The sequence below is a fragment of the Oryctolagus cuniculus genome, chromosome 17, assembly GCF_964237555.1.
Source record: "Oryctolagus cuniculus chromosome 17, mOryCun1.1, whole genome shotgun sequence".
NCBI classification, from domain to species: Eukaryota; Metazoa; Chordata; class Mammalia; order Lagomorpha; family Leporidae; genus Oryctolagus; species Oryctolagus cuniculus.
Genome location: NC_091448.1, coordinates 25,528,948 through 25,551,579, shown reverse-complemented (window position 1 = coordinate 25,551,579; position 22,632 = coordinate 25,528,948). Strand labels below are relative to the sequence as shown.

At 60.8% G+C, this 22,632-nt stretch overlaps 1 protein-coding gene across 2 annotated transcripts; it reads right to left on the bottom strand.

Annotated features, from left to right (window-relative positions):
* Positions 1-1,131: 1,131 nt before the first annotated feature.
* On the bottom strand, positions 1,132-19,667 carry NGFR (nerve growth factor receptor). Of its 2 annotated transcripts, XM_070060025.1 has the most exons (7): positions 19,523-19,667; positions 19,142-19,249; positions 12,678-12,819; positions 8,490-8,849; positions 4,986-5,238; positions 3,747-3,907; positions 1,132-3,302 (listed from the first exon to the last, which is right to left on the bottom strand). In XM_070060025.1, the coding sequence occupies exons 2-7, from the start codon at positions 19,184-19,186 to the stop codon at positions 3,001-3,003; spliced, it is 1,263 nt and encodes a 420-aa protein (XP_069916126.1). In that variant the 5' UTR covers positions 19,187-19,249; positions 19,523-19,667; the 3' UTR covers positions 1,132-3,000. The 2 variants fall into 2 exon arrangements, with proteins under 2 accessions (XP_069916126.1, XP_051680838.2); XM_051824878.2 differs by lacking the exons at positions 19,142-19,249; positions 19,523-19,667 and adding an exon at positions 18,608-18,814.
* Positions 19,668-22,632: the final 2,965 nt, after the last annotated feature.

Genomic DNA, 22,632 nt, shown 5'->3' with positions numbered 1-22,632 from the left:
TGCACACCACACAGGGCCTGTGGGGTCCTCTTTCCCTCGAGACTGCCCTCGCCAGCAGGCCTGTGCGTCTCCCATAGTCTCTGAGGCCAGCACAGGCTGTTCCCCAGCCTGGCCTGAGGCTGTCTTAGGGCAAAGACCCCACTTCCCATCAGAGTCGGGGCTCCCTTAGCCAGGAGTTGTGCCTCCCCCGGCAGATTAGAAGGATGCCCAAGCCCGGCCCTGTCGCCCCCATCAGAAGCGGGGTTGCTGCAATGCAGACTGGCTTCCCCACCACTCAGGGTGTTTTCCAGGCTCCGGGATCATGGCTCTCTCCCCTGTCTTCCCACAGCCCTCGCAGTCTTGGGGGGAGGAGGGGGAGAGAGAGGACAAGCAGTCTCCTTTCCAGCGGTCGTCTAACTCTTGGCTGGGGCCCCACTGGCCCCTCTCCTTGGATCTGGCACTCGGGCAGGCTTGGGGGGTTGCTCTTCCTGGGGAAAACAAGCCTCTTCCAGCCACCCCCGGCTACAGGGCAGTCCCACCAGAGGACCTGAGCCAGCCACCAGCAGGGCTAAGTAGCTCAGACCACCAGTCTGGCCTGGGAACTCCCAGGCCTGGGCCAGGCAAGGCCTCAAATTCAGGCTGGCAGGAGCCTGGGTTGGGACCTTCTCACGAGAACTTCGTGGGAGGGGCCTCCTGTCTGCCTGACTGCAGGCCGGGCTAGCCAGACTCTGTGTGTGTGTGTGTGTGTGTGTGTGTGTGTGTCTGTGTGTGTCCCAGGCCATGTGGGTGGCTGCAAGCTGCGGGGTTGTGACCTGGCCCTCCCAGCAAGCCTCTGGCGCCCCTGTGGTCAGTTTCACTTCTGACATCCGGTCAAGTTCACAGATGGCCAGCTTCCTGCACTGCTTTCACTTTCCCTCTCCAAGATCTGGGGGCAAAGCACCCCTGCTTCTTTCCTGCCCCAGCAATCCGTGGCCACACACGTGGGCTTGCTGGTTTTCTGTTAAAAATGTCCTTGTTTCAGAGGGGAAAAAAAATAGGACAGGAACTTGCAAAGTTGGAAATTGCATGTGAATTACACACACACACACACACACACACTCTCTCAACCAACTCAAGTCAGGTGTAGATTTCCAAAAAAATCTCTTGGCACAATTTGTCTTTCTTTGCTATTTAATGTTCATCACTTATGTTTTATGTGTAGGTTTCAGGAGGGCCCAAGAAATGATTACACAGGATGCAAGGGAGGGGGTTTGGGGAGGGGCCCAGGGGTCTGGAGCTTGCAGCCCCCAGTTGGAGAGCTGAGAGGGTTCCGTCTCAGCCCAAAGGGAGGCGGGAGGGGCCCCAGAACAGAACACATGCTCAGACATACTTGCAGCCCCCACCAACCCGCGCCCCACGTGCTGGGGAGGAAAATAAATAGACTCACGCTCTGTCCCACTCCCCAGGTGCACAGGGGAGGGGCCAGCAGGTGCGTCTCCTCCTCTCATCCTAGGTTGAGGTCAAAGAAATGCCATCTACATACAATGCTGCTGGGCCCTTGTGCAGGGCGCGTGCACGCCCTGCCCGGAGCTCCTTCATGCTAAATACAGGGGGAGCCACACTCATTCCAACATCAAGCAAAACAGACCAGGCTGGGGGAAGGTGGCGTTGCCACCAAGCCCTCCCGGTCCCTCTCAGGCCAAGCTAAGGGAAAAGCAGTCCTTTGAAGCTGCCCTAGCGATGGCCGGAACCTGCTCCGTGCCACGTGTCCAACTCCGCCCCTTCCTGCTGCCTTCCCACACTGGCCTGGGCTTCTTCAGCCTTGTGGGCCCAGCCAGACTCATGCCTGCAGGGGAGGGGAGAGGGGGGGCAGCATTCCTCCACGTGCAGGTCCTCGGAGCACAGACAGCCGCCTCCGGCTCAAGCCCCAGCAGTCCCTGGCCTGCCAAACCCGGGGGGTGAGGGCGGCCGGCCGGCGGAGAGCTCGGTTCCCTCCCATGCTTCCCTGGCGGCTGTCCTGGGCAGCCCCCGAGAAGGACCTCATGAAGAAAAGCAAGGTTTCTCATCCTGTGTGTGTGTGTGTGTGTGTGTGTGCGTGTGTGTGTTTTGCAAGATTGAGTGGAAGGGTCCTTAGTCCCTGACCCCTAGGGCTGATTCTAGGGGCCAGTGTTGGCTCCAGGTCAGTGCTGGGACAAGAGGACACCCACAGACTGGGGCCACAGGTGTCACACTGACGTGTCCAACAGAAGGGGACAGGCAGAGCGAAGCAGCGCCCCTTTGCCCAAACCCCAAACCTGACCCCATCATAACGGATGGATGGAGCAGGCCTTGGGCAAGCATCCGGCCTCTGCAGGGGCCTGGAGATGGTGGTGGAGGGTGGCATCGCCTCAGAGGGCACCTTGCCCTCCTCCCCAGCCCTCACACGAGGAGGAAGGCACCAGCCCACGATGGACCTCTCCACTGTGGGCAGCTTTGGGCAAATCACAGCCTCTCTCTGGGCCCTGCAGACTGGGTGGACTGGGTTTTCAAACCCCTTTGCCACTCAGGCCTCTGCTCCTCTCCAGCTTCGGCGGAGGGGCGGAGCGGGGACGGAGGGAGGCTTGGGCCCCTTCGAGCCACGCTCCCTCGGCCCCAGGTTCACAGTGTAGAGTCCATGGCTCTGTTCCTCAGTACCTCCTTCTCAGTCTCAGGACCTTGTCACCAACCACCCTCCCCCCAAGGCATTCCTGGTGTCAGCCCTCAGAAATGACACCAGCAGTGTGGGGAGAAGGGGAGAGGTGGCCCGGGATGACACGGGGTGGGGCAGGCAGCAGCGAGGAGGTGCTTCTCCCGCTGCACAGGGAGTGGGATCAGAAACAAGGGGCCACACAAGGGAAGTAGCAGGGCTGTGGTCTGGGGGCCCGGCCTCTGAGGCCCTGCCCAGGGGAGCTCAGCTTTGGTGGCCGCCCCCCCCCCCCACCAGGGGGACGGGCCCCTGAGGGCTGGCTGGAGCATCTGTCATCGGCATGTGGGGGCAGGGCAGGGGCTCCCCAGGTTAGAGGCTCACACCGGGGACGTGGCCGTGGACTCGCTGCACAGGCTCTCGACGATGTCAGCTCGCTGGATGCGGCGCAGTGCGGCCAAGAGGGCGTCGAGCGTGGCGCTGTCCTGGGCAGCCCAGCTGGCCAGCAGGGCGCGGGCGGGGCAGGCCTCGTGGGTGAAGGAGTCTATGTGTTCCGGCTGGTAGCCCAGCTCGCCCGCCAGGTGCCGCCAGGTGTCCCCCGCGGAGCCGTTCAGCAGCTTCTCCACCTCCTCGCGCTTGGCAGGGGGCAGGCTGCTGTAGAGGCCCCCGTCGCCCTTCAGGGCTGCCGGGAACCCAGAGGGTGTCAGCACCTGCCCCGGGCCCCTTCCCCCACAGCCAGGGCATGCTGACTCACTGTCCCTTCCTCACTGGCACTGTCCCCACCACTGGGGCCCCCAGCAATTAATCAAGGCAGAGGAGGAGGCCAGACACCTGCAGCAAGTGTCCCAGCAGCCGGGTTGTGGGCCGTTGATTAGGGCACAGACGTCACCGCTTGGTCCCCAGAAGTCCGGGGCAGGAGGCCAATTGCAGCCACTCTGGGCAGTAATTAGCCCCCAGGGAGGACAATTAGCTTGATGAGTCTGTAAAAGCCTCCACTTGCCCACATTCCCCAGGAAAGGACCTGTCCTCCCCAGCCCCTCCTCCCAGCCTCCCCTGGCCTCCAGGGGAGCCAGCCTCTTCCTCCAAGCCCACCCTGGTCACTCCAGCGCCACCCCCAGCCGCTCACCCTGGCCCGAGGCCGTCTGTGTGTGGGGCTGCTGGTCATGCAGGCTCTGGCTGTCCACAGAGATGCCGCTGTCACTATGGAGTTTTTCTCCCTCGGGCGGGGGCGTCTGGTTCACCGGGCGGCTGTCGGCTCCTTGCTTGTTCTGCTTACAGCTGTTCCACCTGGAGCAGAACACAACAGGGGCTGGGGGCCGGGGTCCCTGCTGCTGTGTGAGCTCAGCGCTGACGGCACGTGGGAGGGGCCTCACTCGCACCCCAGCACACTATCAAAGGCCCCCATCTGGCCTGAAATCGCTGGGGGAGCAGAGGGGCGCCCCACCTGCGCTCTCGAACCGTTTACGGGGACGAAGAGGGCAGAAATAAATGACTTCCCAGGACCGCCACTCTCCCCAGTCTACCGTCTAAAGCACTCCCACATGTGGGCAGCGATATAAGCAAGGATTTCCGCTGCAATTATAAGCAATAACAAAGAGCTGAAAACAAACCAAATGTCCATCAGTAGGGGACTGACGGTGCACCCACATCACTGAATGAGCAGCCCCCAGGGCTCAGCTGACCCCCTCAGCAAAGCTCCCGAGGGGGAGGTGAAGCAGGAGTGAAGCTGTAGGGTGGGAGCCGGGCGGTGCTTCGCTGAACCCCTGCGTGTTTATGTATACTTCTAGAAAGCTTTTATACGCATGCGTGTATTTCAAGAATGCACAGCAAATACTTGGGAAAGGCCAAACAGATTTTTCCAATGAGGAGAGGGGTAGGATGTGGGAGGGGGATAAAAGGGACTTTTACGTTTTGCTTTAGAAGACATCGTCTTGTCTGCGTTTTCCTAAACAAGCCTGGATTACTTTGATGATTTAAGAAAATTATAATGGAAGATGCATTTAAAACTTGAAAGTGCACGTTAAAACAGAGAGTTCCTGCGTGCTCTGGATTCCTGGATGTGGAGGTCCAGGGATCCCAAGTGTGACACGGGAAGGGGAGGGAATGGGGGGGGAGGGTTGAGGACACAAGCAGTGGGTGTGGGGGGAGTCAGGGAGGGGAGGGCACATGGGGGCAGGGAAGGGCTGAGCTAGGACAGGACAGGACCGGGCAGGTGCTCCCCTTCCCTCACCTCCTGCTGACCCGCCACACCCTGGAGATAGCAGAGACATGAGCTTGGTTTGGGGTGAAGTTCAAAGGGCATGCGGGTTTTCAGGTCAAGGTCAGAGCACAGCCCTCCCCAGCCCCCACCGCACCCTCTTCTCACCTCTTGAAGGCGATGTAGGCCACAAGGCCCACAACCACAGCCGCCAGAATGGAGCAGTAGACTGGGATGAGGCTGTCAGCGGTGCCCCGGGTCGCCACGGGCTGGGAGCTGCCCATCACTGTGGTCACCACGTCTGCCGCCGTGCTGGCCGGCAGCTCTTGCTCTGGAGGTCCCTCAGGCGCCTGCGTGCTGGGGGCCGTGCTGTCCGAGCCCTCTGGGGCTGGGGATCGTGTCGTCCAACGGCCAGGGATGGCTGGAAGAAAGGCCATGGGTGTGAGTGCCTGCGCCCCTGGACGCCCCTCCCCTACTGGCCAGCCCCCTCCAGAGCCTCTTCCTGAGCCTCTTGGCCCTGGGTGCGTCAGGGTTCAACAGGGACACTCAGGTGGGGGCGGGACTGTGTGTGTGACATGAGGACAGTGGAGAAGAACAAGGAGGCCTGCACCAACAGGACCTCCATGTCCCCAAATATACAACGGGGATATTAAGACAGGGTCTCTAAGTGCCCCTCCATCTCCGGCTGCGGTCCTAGATTCTATTCTGCTTCCCCGGGAATCCAGAAGCCTGGCCTGGCGGTAAACATCTCGGGCCTCCAAGAAGCCCCGAGTTGGAATCACTCTGGGGGAAAAGTCTGGTTGGCCACACCTGGCCCTGTCCGGAGGAAGGGGGGGTGCTTCCCCCACACCACCTCCCTGAGAGCTGACCCAGCCCCTGTCCGTCTCCGACGTCCTGGGCTCTGGGCATGGGCAGGGAGTGCAGGGGTAGCCGGCTTGCCTCCCTCCAGCCCGTCTTCAGACAGCGGCCATGCCTGATCCTGCCACCTGGAGAACACGGGGGCAGGCAGCTAAGCCCTCCTCGGAGGAAGCAGACAGCTGGCTGAGAGAGGGCCCACGAGGCAGGCACTGCCCACGGCCTCAGGGGAAGGGAGACTGTGCCTGGCCACCCACCTGGACCCTCTGGTGCCAGCTGGGCATTGCCAGTCTCCCTGGCAGGGCCTGACACCTCCTGGCACCAGCAGGTGGGATTTTCCGTTCTGAGGCCAGCGCTGGGGCTGTGGGCTCTGGCCAGCCTGGGGGTGCTTGTCTGGGCAAAGTTGCCTATTCCATCCGTCTTCGCTTCCCACGCCTGGTGCAGGCAGGGACAGCAGACAGGACATGCCAACGAGGTGACAGCGAGGGCACCGGGCTCCCCAGCTCTGCCCCGCCCGGGCCTCAGCTTGCCCACCCAAGTGGGAGTCCGAGCTGCCCACCGGTCTTCGGGGCTCAAGGTGAAAATGCTTCAAAGGCCCCCGTTTTCACACCTTCCAAGGGGAAAGGCCCCCAGATGTGAATCTGGACTCCACCTGTATGGCAGTGGGGAGGGGGCTGCCATCTGTTGCCCATCCTCCCCTCCGCCATCTCAGTCCTGGGAGGGGGTCAGGTGGGAAGTGGAGAAGACACAGCCCTGTCTCCCGCAGCCTCAGACTAGGGAGGGTCTTTGGGGGTCCTGAGAGGGGACTGGGCAAGCTGGGGGCAGCTGGAGCCGGGAGGCTGAAGATACAGCTCAGCTCAGACCCGCTCTGGCCCAGAGACTGAAGGAGTGTGGGTGGGGTGAATCCGGCCATTACAGAAGAGAGCCCTGGCGAAGGAAAACGAGAAAGGGCTCTGGGGACAAGTCAGACTGAAGACTGAGCCGCTGCCCAGGCGCGCAGCCTCACCTCACCTCCCCCTTCTGATGTGGGCCAGGATGAGACCCAGATGTGGCCGCGTCCACTCACATTCCAACCCGCTAAGCCCTTGGCCAGCCCTGACAGCCATTTCCGGAATAGGAGCTGTTAGACCTGCGTTGGGAGGAGGGACCGGGTCACCCCTCCTAAACCTGAATCTCACTGAGGGGTGGGGAGGTGGGTGAGTCACCCTGTTGACACCTGAAATGTATACGCAGGCAAGCTGGGGGTGCACCAAACCAAGACTCAGATTCCATTTCCTGAAGTGGTCCCTCGCCCCCACTCCCTCCACCCCCCAGCTTCGGAGGCTGGAGCTGAAAGGGGAGTAGGGGCAGGAGCAAACACATCCTCCGGGGGCATACTCCTCCTTGGGAGGTGCTGGGAAAGTGGGGTGGTACCTGGGAGGCATCCGTAAACCCCCGCAAAGGCAGAGCCTGCCTCCCCCTCCCCCGCAGCCACCCTCTTCGCCTCTAACCACGCCCCTGACTAAGGCCCCCGCTGGCTAGTCCAGTCTTGCCCCATGAACTGCACTGCCCCTTGTGTGCTGGCTGGCTCCCTCCCGGCTCTGCCCGCTGCCTGCCCCCTGGCCCCAGGCAATGGCACCAGCACCTCCCCGTTCTTCCCTCCTTCCCCCCTCCACCCTTTTCTAATGCAGCAAGCTTCAAGCACACACCTGGCCTCAGCCCCGCTTCAGAGCCCGCCCGGCACCTGAGCACCCAGGGCCAGGATTACAGGACTTGGAAGGCAGGGATGGGTGTGTGGGGGCCTCTTTCCAACTGGGGGGCCCTCCAGGGTCCGGGGATGTGTGGAAGGAGGGGGCTGATGGAAGGCAGAGGCTGTGCTGCTTCCATCGGAGTGGGAGGTCTCCCAAGTTCCCAGGGCTGGGATAAGTGCTGGGGCCAAGTCTCCCTCATCAGACTGGAGCCAAGACGGTCTCTGTCCTGAAGGGGGCGCTGTGCTCCCCGCTCAGAGAAATGGCTCAATGGAGGCCTTGGCCAATGGGTGATGGACAGAACATAAAGTCATCTCCCCTGCAGGCGAGAAGCCCATCCGCCTCGCCCAAGATGGACATCATCCAGCAGAGCCCAAAACAGCTATGCCCCAGCTCCCACCGCGTCTGTTCCTCTCATCCGGGAGCCACCCTATCTCCCGGACCCCTGTGCCTGGCTAAGCACTCTCATCCACTCTGGAAGCTGCGCGCCCTCCTGTTGCCAGCCGCACTGTGTGTTCCCTACCCCAGGAACCATGGGAACCACATGACACAACCACCCTGGGGACAGATCCAGAGACAGAGGTGACCCCCCTAACATCACTCAGCAGCGACAGGGTGGAGCCCATCCCAGGCAGCAGAGCCACCAGGGACCTAGATGAGGTCTCAGAGCCAAAGGGTCCCTGCCCCTGAGTCCTCCAGCCCTTTTCCAGCTCACGAAGCCCACCACAAGGGTCTTGCATGTCCCACTCTGTGCCCTGTGGCCATCTTCCGGCCACCACCGGCGACCCGTCCAATCTCCAGCTGGCAGCCATGGGTGAGTGAAGTCCCGGGGAGCGAGCTGGGACGCAGTAGCTGCACTCCGAGTCGGTGATACAGTTGGCTTTTCCCCGATGGGGAGCCCCAGGACGCCAACAGTGAGAGGAGGGGTCCTTCGGTGGGATGGGCTTGGGAACATTGCCCTCCCTGGGGTTTCCGGGCTAGGACAGGGCCTTCTGGTCAGTGCCCCTTCCACTCCTCCCCACCTCGCTGCCCAGAGGGCACCCGGGCCAACCGCTATCGCCCCCACCCCCGACCCCGCCACTGCTCTCACCCTCGCACTCAGCATCGGCCCAGCGTGAGCACTCGCGCAGCTGGCGCTCGGTGTCCTCGCACACGGTGCACGGCAGGCACGGGTCCACGTGGTTGGCCTCGTCAGAGTAGGTGCCGTCGGGGCACTCCTCACACACCGTGTTCTGCTTGTCCTGGCACGAGAACACCAGGCCCGAGCCCGCCTCGCACACGCGGCACGCCTCGCAGCGTCCAGTCGTCTCATCCTGGTAGTAGCCGTAGGCACAGCGGCACACGGCGTCGTCCGCCTCCACGCAGGGCGCCGACATGCTCTGCAGGCCCACGCACTCGGTGCAAGGCTTGCACGGCTCGGTGGCGCTCACCACGTCGGAGAACGTCACGCCTGCGGGCACAGGGACAGCCGGGCAGTGGCCTGCACCTTGAGCACTCGAGTACAGGGTGCACCTGTGATCTCTCCCGCCCCCGCGGCTCTGGGATCCCTGGTGCCAGCTGCCCTGGGAAGGTAGCTAAGGGCCCCATTGTCCAATTCCCAAGAAGCACAGGCCCCCAGGCTCCCGGGGGTAGCCCAGCTGGTGCCGCCAAATCTCTTGGCAAGTTCTTTTTGAGAATTCTCTTGCTGCCTGGGTGATTAGGGAGAGAACTGAGCCCAGTCCCCACCCAGCCTACCCAGCCCTTCCGGGGGCCTGAGCAGGGCTGTGAACCCAGCCCGGGCAGGCCAGCCTGCCCCTAGGGAGCCTCCGCCTGGGAGTCACTCAGGCTCCCACCCAGGGTGCCTCCCCACCCTGCTCCAGGGCTCGGCCTGGGAGGGTGGGGACCGGAGTCCAGGCCAGGAGAGTTCAGGTACAGCAGGAGGGCTGAGGCTGGAAAGCCAGGACTTGCGTGCAGTCAGCGAGTGGCACAAAGGGGAGATTTGCAAACTTCCTCTTGACTCACGCTCTTAATGAAGGGAGGTGAGCTCGGGAATCAGCGGAGAGAGTGGAGATGCCGGGGTGCGAGGGAGCCGGGGGCGGGGCCAGGCCTTCCTCCCCTCTGCAGCCCAGGGTGGGGAACACGGTCCCACCCTTGCTCCCAGGGCTGGCAGAGCTTGGATTTAGAAACCTGAGGACCAGGGAAGGCGGGGCTGTCTGGAGCATGGAGGGGGTGGGAGGGAGGAGCCCAGCCGAGGGAAACTGAGGCAGCCATGGGGTCAGGTCTCTCCCTTAACTAAAAGCATCAAGAGACAAGATGGACACAGGGTTGCTGTCGTGGAGCCTGGGGCAGGCATGGAAGGCAGAGGAGAGGAGCCACCAGAGAGAAAGGGGCAGAAGGGGGCAGGGGATGAGAGAAGGGAAGGCTGAGGCAGGGGGGCCTGGGGGGGATTGCGGCTTCCAGCCAGCTCTGACAGAGACCCTGGCTTCTCTTCCCAGGGAGCCAGCAGCTCTGAATTCAAAACCCACTTCCATCCTTTATTCGCTGTGTGACCCTGAGTGCCTTATTGACCTCTCTGAGATTTTTTCTTTTTCTAGAAAATGGGGAATAATATCTCCATTCGCAGGCTGGTGGGGAGGAATGAATGAAATTTGGCTGTGTGGCCGGCGCTGTAGCGTAGTGGGTAAAGCCAATGCATGCAGTGCCGGCATCCCATATGGGTACCAGTATGAGGCCCGGCTGCTCTACTTCTGATCCAGCTCTCTGCTGTGGCCTGAGAAAGCAGTAGAAGATGGCCCAGGTGCTTGGGCCCCTGCACCCACATGGGAGACCCAGAAGAAGCTCCTGGCTCCTGGCTTCGGGTTGGCCCAGCTCCAACCGTTGCGGCCATTAGGGAGTAAACCAGCAGATGGAGAACCTCTTTCTCTGCCTCTCCTTCTCTCTCTTGTAATTCTGACTTTCAAATAAATAAATCTTTAAAAAAGAAGAAATTTGGCTGTAATTTTCTTTTTAAGATTTTTATTTATTTGAAAGGCAGAGTTACAGGGAGAGAGGTGGGAGACAGAGAGAGAGAGCTTCCATCTGCTGGTTTACTCTCCAAATAGTCCCAACGACTGGGGCGGAGCCAGGACAAAGCCAGGGGCCAGGAGCCGGGACGTCTTCTGGGTCCCCCATGTGGGTGCAGGGACCCAAGCAATTGGGCCATCTTCTCCTGCTTTCCCAGCTGCATTAACAGGGATCTGGATTGGAAGCAGAACAGCTGGGACTTGAACCAGTGCCCACATGGAATGCTGGAGCAGCAGGCAGTGGGTTTACCCACTATGCCACAACGTCGTAATTAACCCTGGGCACTGTGGTGGACATTGTGGTTCAGAGGGTTAAACCACAGCTTGGGACACTCACATCCATATCAGAGGGCCTGGGATCGAGTCCCAGCACCTTCCTATCTAATACACCCAGGAAGCAGCAGACGACGGCCCAAGCACTTGGGTTCCTGCCACCCTTGTGGGAGACCTGGATGGAGTCCACGACTCATGGCTTCAGCCTGGCCCAGCCCTGGCTGTTATGGCCATTTGGGGATTGAGCCAGTGGATGGAAGATTTCTTGATCTTTCCCCTACCCGCACCCCCATCACTCTGCCTTTCAAATAAATAAATAAATGAAAAAAATAAATAAATCTTAAAAACTAAAAAGCACTTGGTACATGGCAGGGATCCCACAGAGTCTGGGCCTGGAACAGTGCAATGGTGAGTGCAGAGGACTCGGGTTGGGGACATGGTCAGACAGCACAAGGGACTTCCAAACAAACAGCTGAGGCTGGAGTTGGATCTGTATGAACCAGAAGGGCCTGGCTGGCTGGCCCGTGGCAGAGGAGTGGGTCTCGTCACACGGGAGCCAGAGAGGCGAGCCCTGCCCGTGGGAAAATAGAGCAAATGGACAGAAAGCTCCTGGGAGAGAGTTTTAGGTGGTGTGAAAAATGCGGTCGTTTTTGGCAGAGAATGAAGGCAAGAGCTTAATAGGTTTCCTTGTGGAAACATTTTGAGGGTAGAGGGAACGACCACTGGGGTCTCCGTGCCATAAAGTGGGCTTGTAAAGGCTTGTTAACCCAGCTGGAGGTGGGGAGGGGGAGCAGCAGAGAGGGGAGGAGGAGAGCGAGTGAGCGAGTGAGCGAGCGAGCAGGAGGGAAATTTCCCCAGCCACATTTGGGTGGTGAGAACAGCAGGCTGTGGAGGTTCTAGGATGCTGATGGTTGATGGACCTTCTACCCGCCACCGATGCAAACCCCATGAGGCCAGAGCCAGTGCAGGGGGCAAAGCCTCCCCCCTCCCGCCCCTGCCCCGGGCCCAGGCTTCGGTCTGCTGGGTGGTGAGATAAGCACCCACAGTACAGGGAGGAGAAGAGCATGCCTGGGGTACACCAAGGAGAGGGGGTTGCCCAAGGGACAGGCGGACTGAGGGGGCCATGTCTGGACCTGAGACCAGGCCAGCGGATGGGTTTAGACTCCCCAGGCCTACACCCTCATTCCCAGTGGGCCTATGCTTCCCACCGGCCTCCAAGCAGGCAGGAAAAAGCCCCTCGCCTAAGGCAGCAACTGAAGACTGGGGCGTCCAACGTGGACTGAGACTCATGACTGGAAACGCACGGAACTCTGGACAAGGCTGGAGCTGAGGGGCCCGGACCCGCTGTCCCTCTGCCTCCCTCATCCTCCCGCTCTGGAAGGCAGGGTTCACCCCTCTTCAGGCAGCAGTGGCAACAGTCCCCCTGTCCCCTGCCCCCCATGTCAGCCCATGGTAAGGATGTCCCTGCTGCCCTGGCCGGAGCTGGGGGGAGGGGTGGCCTCAACCTCCCAGGATCCCCCAAGGTCAGTCTCCAGGGCAGCCCGGATTGGATCCTCTTGCCCCTCCCCCAAGCTCACGGAAGGTCAGTGGCAGCCATTGATTTTGCAGTGGCTATTTTTAGCTGGGCTTGGCATCAGCTTCTCCTCCTGTGCTTGGCCATGCTCTCCTACCCCATGCTTCTTTGCTTGGGAGCTGGGAAGGAGCAACCCCTGGGGGGATCCCCCACCAGGTCCCCCTCCTCCCTCTGCACCCATCCCTCACGCATTCTCATTCTCGGCTTCTCTCTGCCTCCCATACTGGAGCAGCCCCACTTCTGGTGACCATGCTATAGGGGAGGCAGGAGTTCCTGCCCTGAGGCAGAGCACTTAGAAGGCCTCTAATGGGCATGCTCCCCCCTTTAGCCCCCCCCCTTCCACCTCCCTTCCACTCCTCCCTCCTCTCCCCGCCAGCCACCCTCTACTCACTGTCCAGGCAGGGCTCACACACGGTCTGATTGGCTCCACAGGGCTGGGCCACGCCCTCGCCCAGGTTGCAGGCTTTGCAGCACTCGCCACTGTGGGTGTACAGACCCGTGGGGCATGCTTCCTTGGCACCTCCGAGGGACACCTGGGTGTGGCAAGATCAGAGGGTCAGGCTGGAGAGAAAGACGGGGGATGTCTTGGAAGGGATCAGACGCCCCCCCCCCCCCCAACGCCTTCTATTGGAACCACCTGGGCCAGGATGAGCTCACCAGGCAGGCATTAGGCACATCAAAGCCAGTGGGGAAGTAAGACAGTGGGGGACAGTGCACCCTGCAGGCTGTGAGGCGGGACCAGGTCAGAGCCTGGGATGCTGACCTTCTGCAAAGTTCATGTTGGGGTTACAGCCACCCCTGGAGCCCACAGGATACACCTGCGCAGGTTGCAGCCTGCACAGGCCCCCAGCCGAGGGGGCGAACAGAGCTGAAATCTAGCCCAAACTCCACTCGCTAAGCCTCACACCTGCAGAGCTGCGTCTACCCAGAGAAGTCCTCCTCCAGGCCCTTCATTCTAAAGACAAAATATCAAACAGGATGTATCTGGGCCCAAGAGCACCAGGAGGAGGGCTGGGGGCTGGGGTTCTAATCCTGACTCCGCACTGGGAAGTCTGGCCGGCCCCGCCTTCCCTCTCCACACAGAAAGCGATGGAGACCGCTTGGTGCCAAGGCAAAGGACCAGCCGATCAGCAAGAGCCTGGCGCCAAGATAGGGAGAAAGAGACGCCTGCTAGCGATGTGAGGCAGTGTCTGCTCTCACCACCCAGCAGCCCTGCCACTCTAGGGTTTGATTTCCTGCCACCAGCCCCTCCCCCTTGCGGAATGAGGGGAAAGGGGGTCGGATTCCTGCCACTGAAGCGTCTTTACTCATGGATGGAACGATTTAGCGCCTGATTCCCTAGAGGCAGGGGCTGCTGGAGGCTTGCTTTATATTTCTGTTCCTTAAAAAAAAAAAAAAAAAAACACTTTATGTCTAATAAAACTCCAAAGCCTGTTTTGCTGGCTCCAGACCGTGCAGTGCCCCCACCATCCCATTTGATGTTGAGAAGTATGGGCGCTTGGGCCATAGAACCGCGGGGGAGTTTGCAAGGTCATTTGGGGCATTCCCCTGCTTCCACATTGGCCAGATCACGGCAGGACACTCCTGCCTTGCAAGTCTTTTAAGACATCCTGCATTCTCACCGGGGTCTGGTGGGGAAGAAAAATGAGGAAGCAGCGGGAATGGACAGTTGGGCCAACCTAGGAGGCAGCCTGTGGTTGCCATCTCCCAGATGACGGAGGCAGCAAGTGCTCGGAACATCTGCAGATCGGGAGTCTGGGGTCGCAGATGCCGGCTTCCCCCCAGCAGGCAAGAGTCCAGAAGGGTCTGTTCTGATTGATTGTCATCCTACAGGGCTCTGCTGAAATGTCACTTCCGCAAGGAAGCCGCCCTGTTGTTCCCAGCCCTCCGGGATGAGGTGTTACAGGTCCTGCCTGCCCCCTAGTGCCCCACCCCTTCGTGTCCAGCCTGGCACTGTTCGGATCCCTCATGGCACGGTCGGCTCCCTGGTGCAGAATTTAAGAACAGGAACATACTGTGTGGCCTCAACTAACTGGAGTGCCGGTCCGGTGACTGTGGATAACTGAGTTTTCCAGTCAGCACTAACTGGGGGAACCTCCTCACTATTTTTGTTTTGTTTTGTTTTGTTTTCCGTGTAGCGGCTGCACCCTTGTCTGTCCCTGGGACACACCTGCGCGGTGTCCCCGAGCCTCAGTGATATGGCGTGTGCTGCAGTTTTTCTGAGCTGCCAGGGATGAAACTTTGTGTTCCGTATCCCAAATGACCGTGCTTTTGTCTTTTCGAGTTCTCCTGTCGGCTTTTGTAGTTTCTCAATCTCCTCCCTTCCTGTAACGGTGTCAGCTGTCACTTCTCACCACTGCTGGCAGAGTGCAACCTGGGACAGCCCCTGCCCCACACCCAGACTCACTGGGGAGGTCTAATGGGATCTCTAGGGATCAAGTAGGCAGCGTTGCCAGAAAGGTGTGTCCTGGGCCCCAGAGGGGGCGGATGTGTGCGCTCCAGTGCCCTCCTCCTCGGCTGCCCCCTCCGCTCACCGCCCTGCAGCTGAGCTGGGACGGGCTCTGAATTCCTCTGTGCCTCAGTCTCCTCCTTTCAGGTGGTCACGACAGTACCTGCCTCGTGGATGAGTCAGGGGCTAAGACACCTGGGGACCCTCTTCTGTTCTCCAAGGTCTTCCTGGATGCCTTCGTGACTCATGGCTGTATTCCAGTTAAGTGAGGTCAGTGGAGACCTGGGTTCTGGACAGCTGGTGGGGGGGGGGGGTCTGTGTTTGGTGGTGGTGGGTGGGGCGGTAGCCTGTGCAGGCCCCTTGTTAGAAGCCTGCTGTCCCTGCTGCAGCCCCCAGCCCTCTCTCTGCTCTCAGGACTCACCTCTGCTGTGTAGGCCACATGATTAGTCACCGTGTGTGTGCTGTGCTTGTTGCATGTTTTCCTGTACCATAAAGTCCTGGAGCTATGAATTTGATAGAAAGTACTTTGGGCCAATTACTTAAACCTCCCTAAACCTCAGCTTTCCCACCAAAAACTCTGGGTTGGTAGCATGCACTGCACGAGGCTGTTGTGAGAGTTAAATGTGCAACAGTTTATGAAGATACAGGCAATGCCAGTGATCAAGGGAGGATCTTGTCCTGGGGACTATGAGCCGCTGACCCCAGGCAGGCCGTAGTGGGAGGGTTGAGGTCAACCAAGCAGGGAGGGGGTGACTACAGTTCAGGCTAATGTGACCACTGTGTCACAATGACACATGTGTTTGCCTGAGTTTGAATATTCCATACGTGCCCATTTCAAATCCGGCAGAATGATGTCACCGTCTTTGAGATGGTGTGCCATCGTCTTACTTTTGCCATTTCAAGGCTTTCAAGGAACTAGAGTGGATATACGCTTAGGTGAATTTTAGGGTTTTTAATTTTTAAAAATATTTAGCTTTTTAAATTTTTTAATTTTTAGGGATCTTAAATTTTTGAAAAAAAAAATTGGACAGAATGGAACATACCCCCAAAGAGTGGGCAGTGTGTGAAGCTATGAGCATTCACTGTGGTGGGTGCTGACCGCTCAAAGCCGCTTCAGCAAAGGGCTCCTTAGTCGGAGAGATTTACAAATGCAAATACTGGGGAAGGGCTACTGGCACATGCCCCCCACCCCTTTGAATACAGGTTGGGTTGGGAGCGGGGCACTGCAGCTAATTGCCCAGAGCAGGGCGGGGCAGGGGTGTCCGGCAGGAGAGAAGATGCCATGTGCTAAATGCGTTGTCCCAAAGGTTTAGGGCGCCGGAACCATCCTCGCCGGCTTGGGGCGTTCAGGCCACGCCTCCTCGCGAGAGCTAGAAGCGGGAGGAGGGGCGCGCCGCACACGCAGGGAAGTCAGCTCTGAATCCAGAACCCCGGGTTCCAACAGGGGCGCGGCCACTTGCTAACCTGGAGAGCCGGGTCTCGCGCCTGCACGCCCGGGAGGTTCGGCCACACTGACTTCCTGCGACCTTACAAGGAGTAAGCCAGGAGCATACCGGGGGCGCGCGACGCACATAGTAGGTACTCAACACAGTTTAGGGTTCCCGACTCTCCGTCCCGCCCTCTGAGGGGAGAAGCTAGGCGCTCCAGCCAGCCTGGGCTGGTGCGGTGGGGTGGGGTCCCTTCCCTCCCATGCAGCCCCGGCCCCTCACGCCCGCTCCTTTGCTGCCCAGGCTGCGTCCCTATTAGGCGCATTAGCCAGCCCCGCGGCTCCGGTTACAGACGTCTGAATGACAAAGTGCCTCCATTACGGGCGCGACTCCCCGGCCTACCCGCCGGGACGCGCGCTCTCGGGAAGAAAGTCGGACCGCGGCGGTGCGCGGAGCCGCAGGGGCTGCAGCGCTGATTCCGCGCAGGTTGCACCGTCCCGAGCCCGCCGGCCCCACGCTCGGCTCCCCTCCTTCCTCGCCTCTTCTCTGCTCCGGGACAGCTGCTTTCGCCAGATGTGGCGCCCACGCCCTCGCACCTTCTGAGACAGGACGCAGGCCTCCCCAACCCCCACCCTGGCCGCCTCCCACCCCACCCCGGCCAAGAGGCAGCCCTCGCCCGCGGCGTCGGTCAGCACGCGTGCCTCCGCGCATCCCCAGCCCCGGCCTGAGCCACAGGTACTGACAGCCCCAGGGATAGGGCCGAGCTTCGGGGATTCGCCAGCGCGCCAGAGGGGTTCTGCCCGCCTCACCCTTCTGTTCCGCCGCTGGCCGGCTGGCCTCTGAGAGGGTGGCGTCAACCCCACCGGACCCTGAAGCTCCGCTGTCATTCGGAGCTGGGACGCCCGGCGACCTCCTTAGGAGGCCCCGGCGGCGCGGGGCTCGGCAGCAGGTGAGAGGCAGCCCAGCCCGGGGGAGGAGAGGGGGCGCCAGGAGTGTGGGACCTTGGTCTAGTCGTTTCAACTCTCAGAGCCTCAGTCTCCTTATCCGTAAAGTGGGGGGTTGGAGGGCACAAGGCTCAGGTGAAAGATGGAGTCGCCAGGGAGAGGGAACGCGCCCCCTCCACTGAGAAACCTTTCGGGGCGTTCAGTTCGCGGCCACCTGCGGGGGCCCTGCCCCTGAAAGTCGTGCCGGAACTACCCAGAACACCCACAGGAGCACCAGCTCGCCGACCTTGGTGGAGCCTTGCCATCCGGCACGCCGGATTCGCTATGTCCCGACTGCGCCCCTCTCGTCTGCAGTCCAGAAGCTTCTGCCGAAAGCCGATGGGGTGCCGGGGTCCCGTAACTTTATGGCGGGGTTGAGGGGAGGTGTGCTGCTCCGGTCAGGCACACCGCTGGCTACCGCAAGCCCTCGCCCCGCAGCGCCCCCTGCGGGCTGCCTCCTGTCCGCACGGCCCGGAGCTGCGCGCTGCCGGGACGGTCCCCGCCTAGGGCATCCCGGCGCGCTCCGCACCCGGCTCGGCCGCGGCCAAGCGCGATCACCGGACGCCCGTTGCGCCCTTCCCTTTCTCCGCACCACTTGGAACTGGGAGAGGATCCCGGCGGCCGCGGGGGAACCTGGGGGGCGGGCTCGTCCCGGCGAAGTGGACGCTCCCTTCCTAGCGCCGCATCTTCGGTCCCAATTCCCGGACGGGCAAAGCTGCGAGGGAGAGAGCCGGGCAGACCTGGGACAAGTCCTTCGCTCCCTTCTCGCCCCACTGCCCTGACTGCTTTCGCGTCGGCATCCCCGGCTCCGTCCACTTTGCTTTCGTTCCCATCTCTCCACCTCCCTCGCCGCTGCCCACCTCAAGTCCCTCTCCAACGGGCTCTCCCGCTCCCCGACCCGTCCTAACGACGCCCCTCCCCCCCATTGTCTGGCCGGTCCTCATTGTCCGTGCCCAGTCCCCTCTGCCTCCAGTCCGTCCAGCCTCCTCCCCATTGTTCCATGCCCTCGCCATCGGTCCCCGCCCAGCCCCGCTCGCCCCTTATCTCCAGTCCCGGTCTCGTTCCCCTTCCTGGTCTCGCTCTGGTTCTGTCCCGCAACACTTGAGAGACCAAGATGCCGGCGGGGGCGGGTCCCCTCGGGATTCCCGCACCTAAGTGCCCTCTCCCGAAGAATCCAGGGGTGCGAGAGCCCCATGACCCCTTCCTGAGATCCCTCCCGAGGACCAGAATCTGTGCACCAGTCTTGCCCACACCTCTACCTGGGGACCCAGGGTCGCCTCTGCGCCGGGAGAACCCTCGACGCTCCCCCGCGGATCCGGCACCGGAGCTGCCCTCCCTCCACCCACCCCAGCATCTGGGACCCCAGCGCTCTGTCCAGTTTTCTCGTTGGAGGTGGCGCCCGGATCCCCACGGGGTTCGGATCCGGGGGAAGGGAGCGGGCTTCGCTCCGGCTGACACTCACCCCCAGTAGCAGCAGCGGCAGCAGCAGCAGGCGCGGCCCGTCCATGGCGCGGCCAGCAGCACCTGCCTCCGTTGCCCGCCTTCCGCGGCAGCGCTCGGCTTCCAGCTCGGTCCGCTCTGCGGACGGATAGGACTGCTTTGCGCTGTGCTCCCGCGCCCGCTGGAGCTAGCCGACGCTCCGCTCGCTCTGGCTGCGGGCTAAGGGGCTGGGTGAAGCCAGTGCGGCGGCCCCGCCTCCTCCCCGCCCAGCCCGCCCACCCCCGGAACCGCGCCCGCCCGCCCCGCCGCCTCGGGGTTGGGGGGGTGGAGGCTGCGGGGAGCCGCTCCCGCGCGCCCTGGTCCGCGGAGCCTCTCACCCGCCCCGCCCCGGTACCCAGGGGCTGCGCGGCGGTCCCGGATGCTGTGGGCCCAGGGGCCAGGGCGTCCGCGCCGCGGCTCCGGCTCCTCCCCGGCTGCGGCCCGCCGCAGGGTTCACTCTCTTTCCCATCTGTCTCCTCCTCTGGCTTCAGCTTCTGCCCAGTGTCCTGCTTCTTACCCAGTCCTTATCAGCCACAGTGCCCGCGGCCTCCCTGCTCTTCATCTCCAGGTCCGTTCCCCACTCCGTCCGCTCCCCTTCCGTGCGGGGGAATCTCTGGGCGAAGACCTCGGGGGAGAGAAGTGCAGGTAACCTGACCATGACGAGATGTAGCAGGGACATTCAAGGCGGAGTCCATGCCCACATCATTTGAATTCTCAGATCATGGGTTTGTAGGACTCACTGGTGTGCACACAAAACACAGGGATACATGCGCTCCTGCACAGGTGTGACATTCAGACACACATATGCCTACACACAGTGCACATGGACATGTGACCTGGTCACGGACACACGCACACACCCACGCACAAGCACACAGATGCATCCCTGGCAACTGACCTCTCTAGCCTGTGAGGGCTTCTGCGAGCTGGCAAGCTCCCTGCTATCTGGGTGGTACCCAGGAGGTGCTCAGCAGAGTTGCGTAGAAGAGAAGAAAGGGAAAAGTGCTTGAGTGGACTCACATCGACGTACCCATCCATGTACAGTGTTCCCAGGACCACACTCACCATGCCCTGCAAACCCTGGTAGGTCCAATCCAGGGAGAGTGACACCCCCTCCCCACGACAGTGCTCACCTCCTGCCAGTCCCTATCTTTCCTGGTTCCCAGCCATGCAGGCCCTGAGGCACAGGTGCCGGGCAAGGGGGAAGGGAAAGTCTCTGAAACCCATGCTGGCTTCCAGATCTTTGGGTGTGCCTGGAACTCAGTGCAACCCTCGCACGTCAGAAGACCAAGGGGAAGGCCGGGATGAGCGGAGCATGGCAGGCCATTGCCTGCTTCTGCTGCAGCTAATTCTTTCATTTATGTCCTGTGAATTTCTTTCCTGTGTAGCCGCCCAAGGCCAGGGGCAGCCCTGGAAAGCACAGGTAACTGTCCCTGTGGCTTTGAACACTGGTGTGCATCAGCTGCCAGGGCTGGGCAGAGAGGCCAGGCAGCGAGCACCTCTCCAGAAGTCCCCAAGGATTCACTTCCCCCAGACAGCCACCACTTGCTTCTAGGACACCTCCTCCTCCACAGTGCTGATGGACCTGCCTTGCTCTCCGCTGAATCCGTGAAGTGCAGGAAGGGGCCACATTACGCTAACAGCAGCATCGGGCTGCTTACTACCCGGGGTAGCGATGGCGTGGCATTAATTTAAATATTCCTGTTATTAATTTATGACCCCAGTCGCTATTATTGCCAAGGTATCCATCTCAACACAATTTAATATGACCCACACCACCACGGCTGGGGCTGGGTTATTAATAATTTCCACAGGCTTGACCATTTAAGCCTTACTTGAACAATTACAAACAGCAATTGTTACTATTATTAGGAGTGCTTCTATGATTAAGCCTGAGCCCAAGACCACGATGTTATGCTGAGTGCTGGTGGGGAGAGTGGCTGTGATGGGTGTGGCAAAAAGAACAGGGTGAGGGAGGATGCCTGCACCCCCCTGCCCCACGGCCGTTCTCCTGCGTGGTCTTAGGCAGGTTATGTCATCTCTCTTGGCCTCAGTTTGCTCATCTATAAAATGGGAAAGTTGAAGGGGCGTGGTGAGAATCAAGTGAGGTGGCTTAGTGTGCATCACAAGGAGAGACTCAGGCCCCTTCTACTCTGGTTTTTTCCTGAGCAGCTGTTATAAGCCACTGGCCAGGGCACTGGGAACTCAGCAGAGAACAATAACAGCCCTCCTCCTGGAGTTCCCGTGTGTTAGCGATTGGAGGAGAAGGTGTTTTTTTTTTTAATTTTTTTTTTTTTACTTGAGAGAGAGTCCCCATATGAAGTTCACTCGCCAGTTGCCCACAAAGGAGCAGGGAGTTCTAAGTCTCCTGTGTGGGTGGCAGAGACCCAATCACTTGAACCATCACCTGCTGCCTCCCAGGGTGTGTGTGAGCAGGAGCCAGAGCGGGTGTGGCACCCAGGACATTCTGTATGGGTCGCGGGCATCCTGACCACTGGCTTAGCTACTGGGCCAGACATCTGCCCTTGCAAGGTTGTTTTACACTTGATCTTAACCAATAGGCCGAGAAGCCATTGAAGGGTTATTTTATAATGGGACACTTGGCTTGACTATCCCAAAAGTCAAGATATTTTTGCCATCACTGTGACCACAGCCATCTGTACCAGCCCCAGGACCAACATGGCCACTGTCACCAGTTACCACCACCATCAACGTCACTACCAGAGCCACCGCACTCTCGTCCTCTGGCTACCACAGCCATCATCATCACCATGACTGCCACGGTCACGGTCCCCAGCGCCCACATCCCTACATGTGCACCCCCGCAGGCAGCAGGGACTCCTGGCTCTAACGAGAGCCAGGCACTCCCAGCTCTCTCTCTCCCAGGAACCCACGGAGCCACAGCTGCCCGAGCCTAACTCCCTAGCAGTCATGTGTCCTGGCCCTGTGTGAGTGGTCTTCCAAACATCTCCCTGGCCCGTTTAGCCACGCACTCTCTCTCCCCAGCCTGCTTTCTCCTAATCCCCAGCACTTACAGGCACAGCTGTGGGAGGGGATGTGGAGCAAGGGCTCTCGGGAGCTGATGGGCAAGTGGGCTCAGCCAGCACACACCAAGGGGGCGGCAGTTTTCCTGGAGGGTCCTCCCGAACCATTTCCCACCATGGATCTGCACATAGGGCAGGCCCTTCTCCCACCCACTCTCCCCTCTTTCCCGCCCCAGGCTTCCTGGACTTACAGTAATGCCCAGGCAGACAGAGGAGAACACCTTGCAGTCCTGCTCGGAGCTGGGAGTGGCAGCCATGGGTCAAACTGCAATTTCAGGCATCAAGATGGGAGAGACTCCTCCTGGCACCCTCTCCCACCCTGCCCCTCCAGGAAGGCAAGCTCCCCAATACAACCCCCTGTCCTCCTGGTCCACTCAGGCCCCTACTTTGGCCTCTCAGCCAAGCCCAGCTTCCAGCTCCCCGAGCACCAAGCAGTCCCAGGGAGCCAGCCTGCAGAAACAGGAGAGCACACAACGCAAACCCGCACTCCCAAGCCCTCCTGTGGGGCAGGAGAGCCAGGATCATCTCCCTCCACCCCTCCGCAATCCCATGTAGGGAGCACCGGTGTGACCATTTTACAGATGGAGAAAGTGAGGGGGAAAGAGGAGACGCACAGGCGCAGGTCCCCACAGGAAGCAGCGGCCCTGCAGCTGTCAGCTGGCGGCCCTCCACAGTCATACTTCTCACTGCCAATTCCCAGGTCGCCCCTCCCCTCCACCCCAGCACACCCCCCCCCAGCCTTCACCCCACCCGTGGGTCGGGGAGACGGACCCTCCACCCCCACGGCCCCGACTCTGCCCTTCCCGGCACCTCTGAGGCTCACTCCTCACAGGTGCATTTACAGACCTGGCTCGTGGGGGGAAGGATGCTCAGAGCAAGTGGAGGGGGTGAGCCCGCCAGCTTCTGCTTTTCTTGCTTTGGGGGAACCACTTCCCTTATTCCCCAGTTCCGATGTCCAACCACA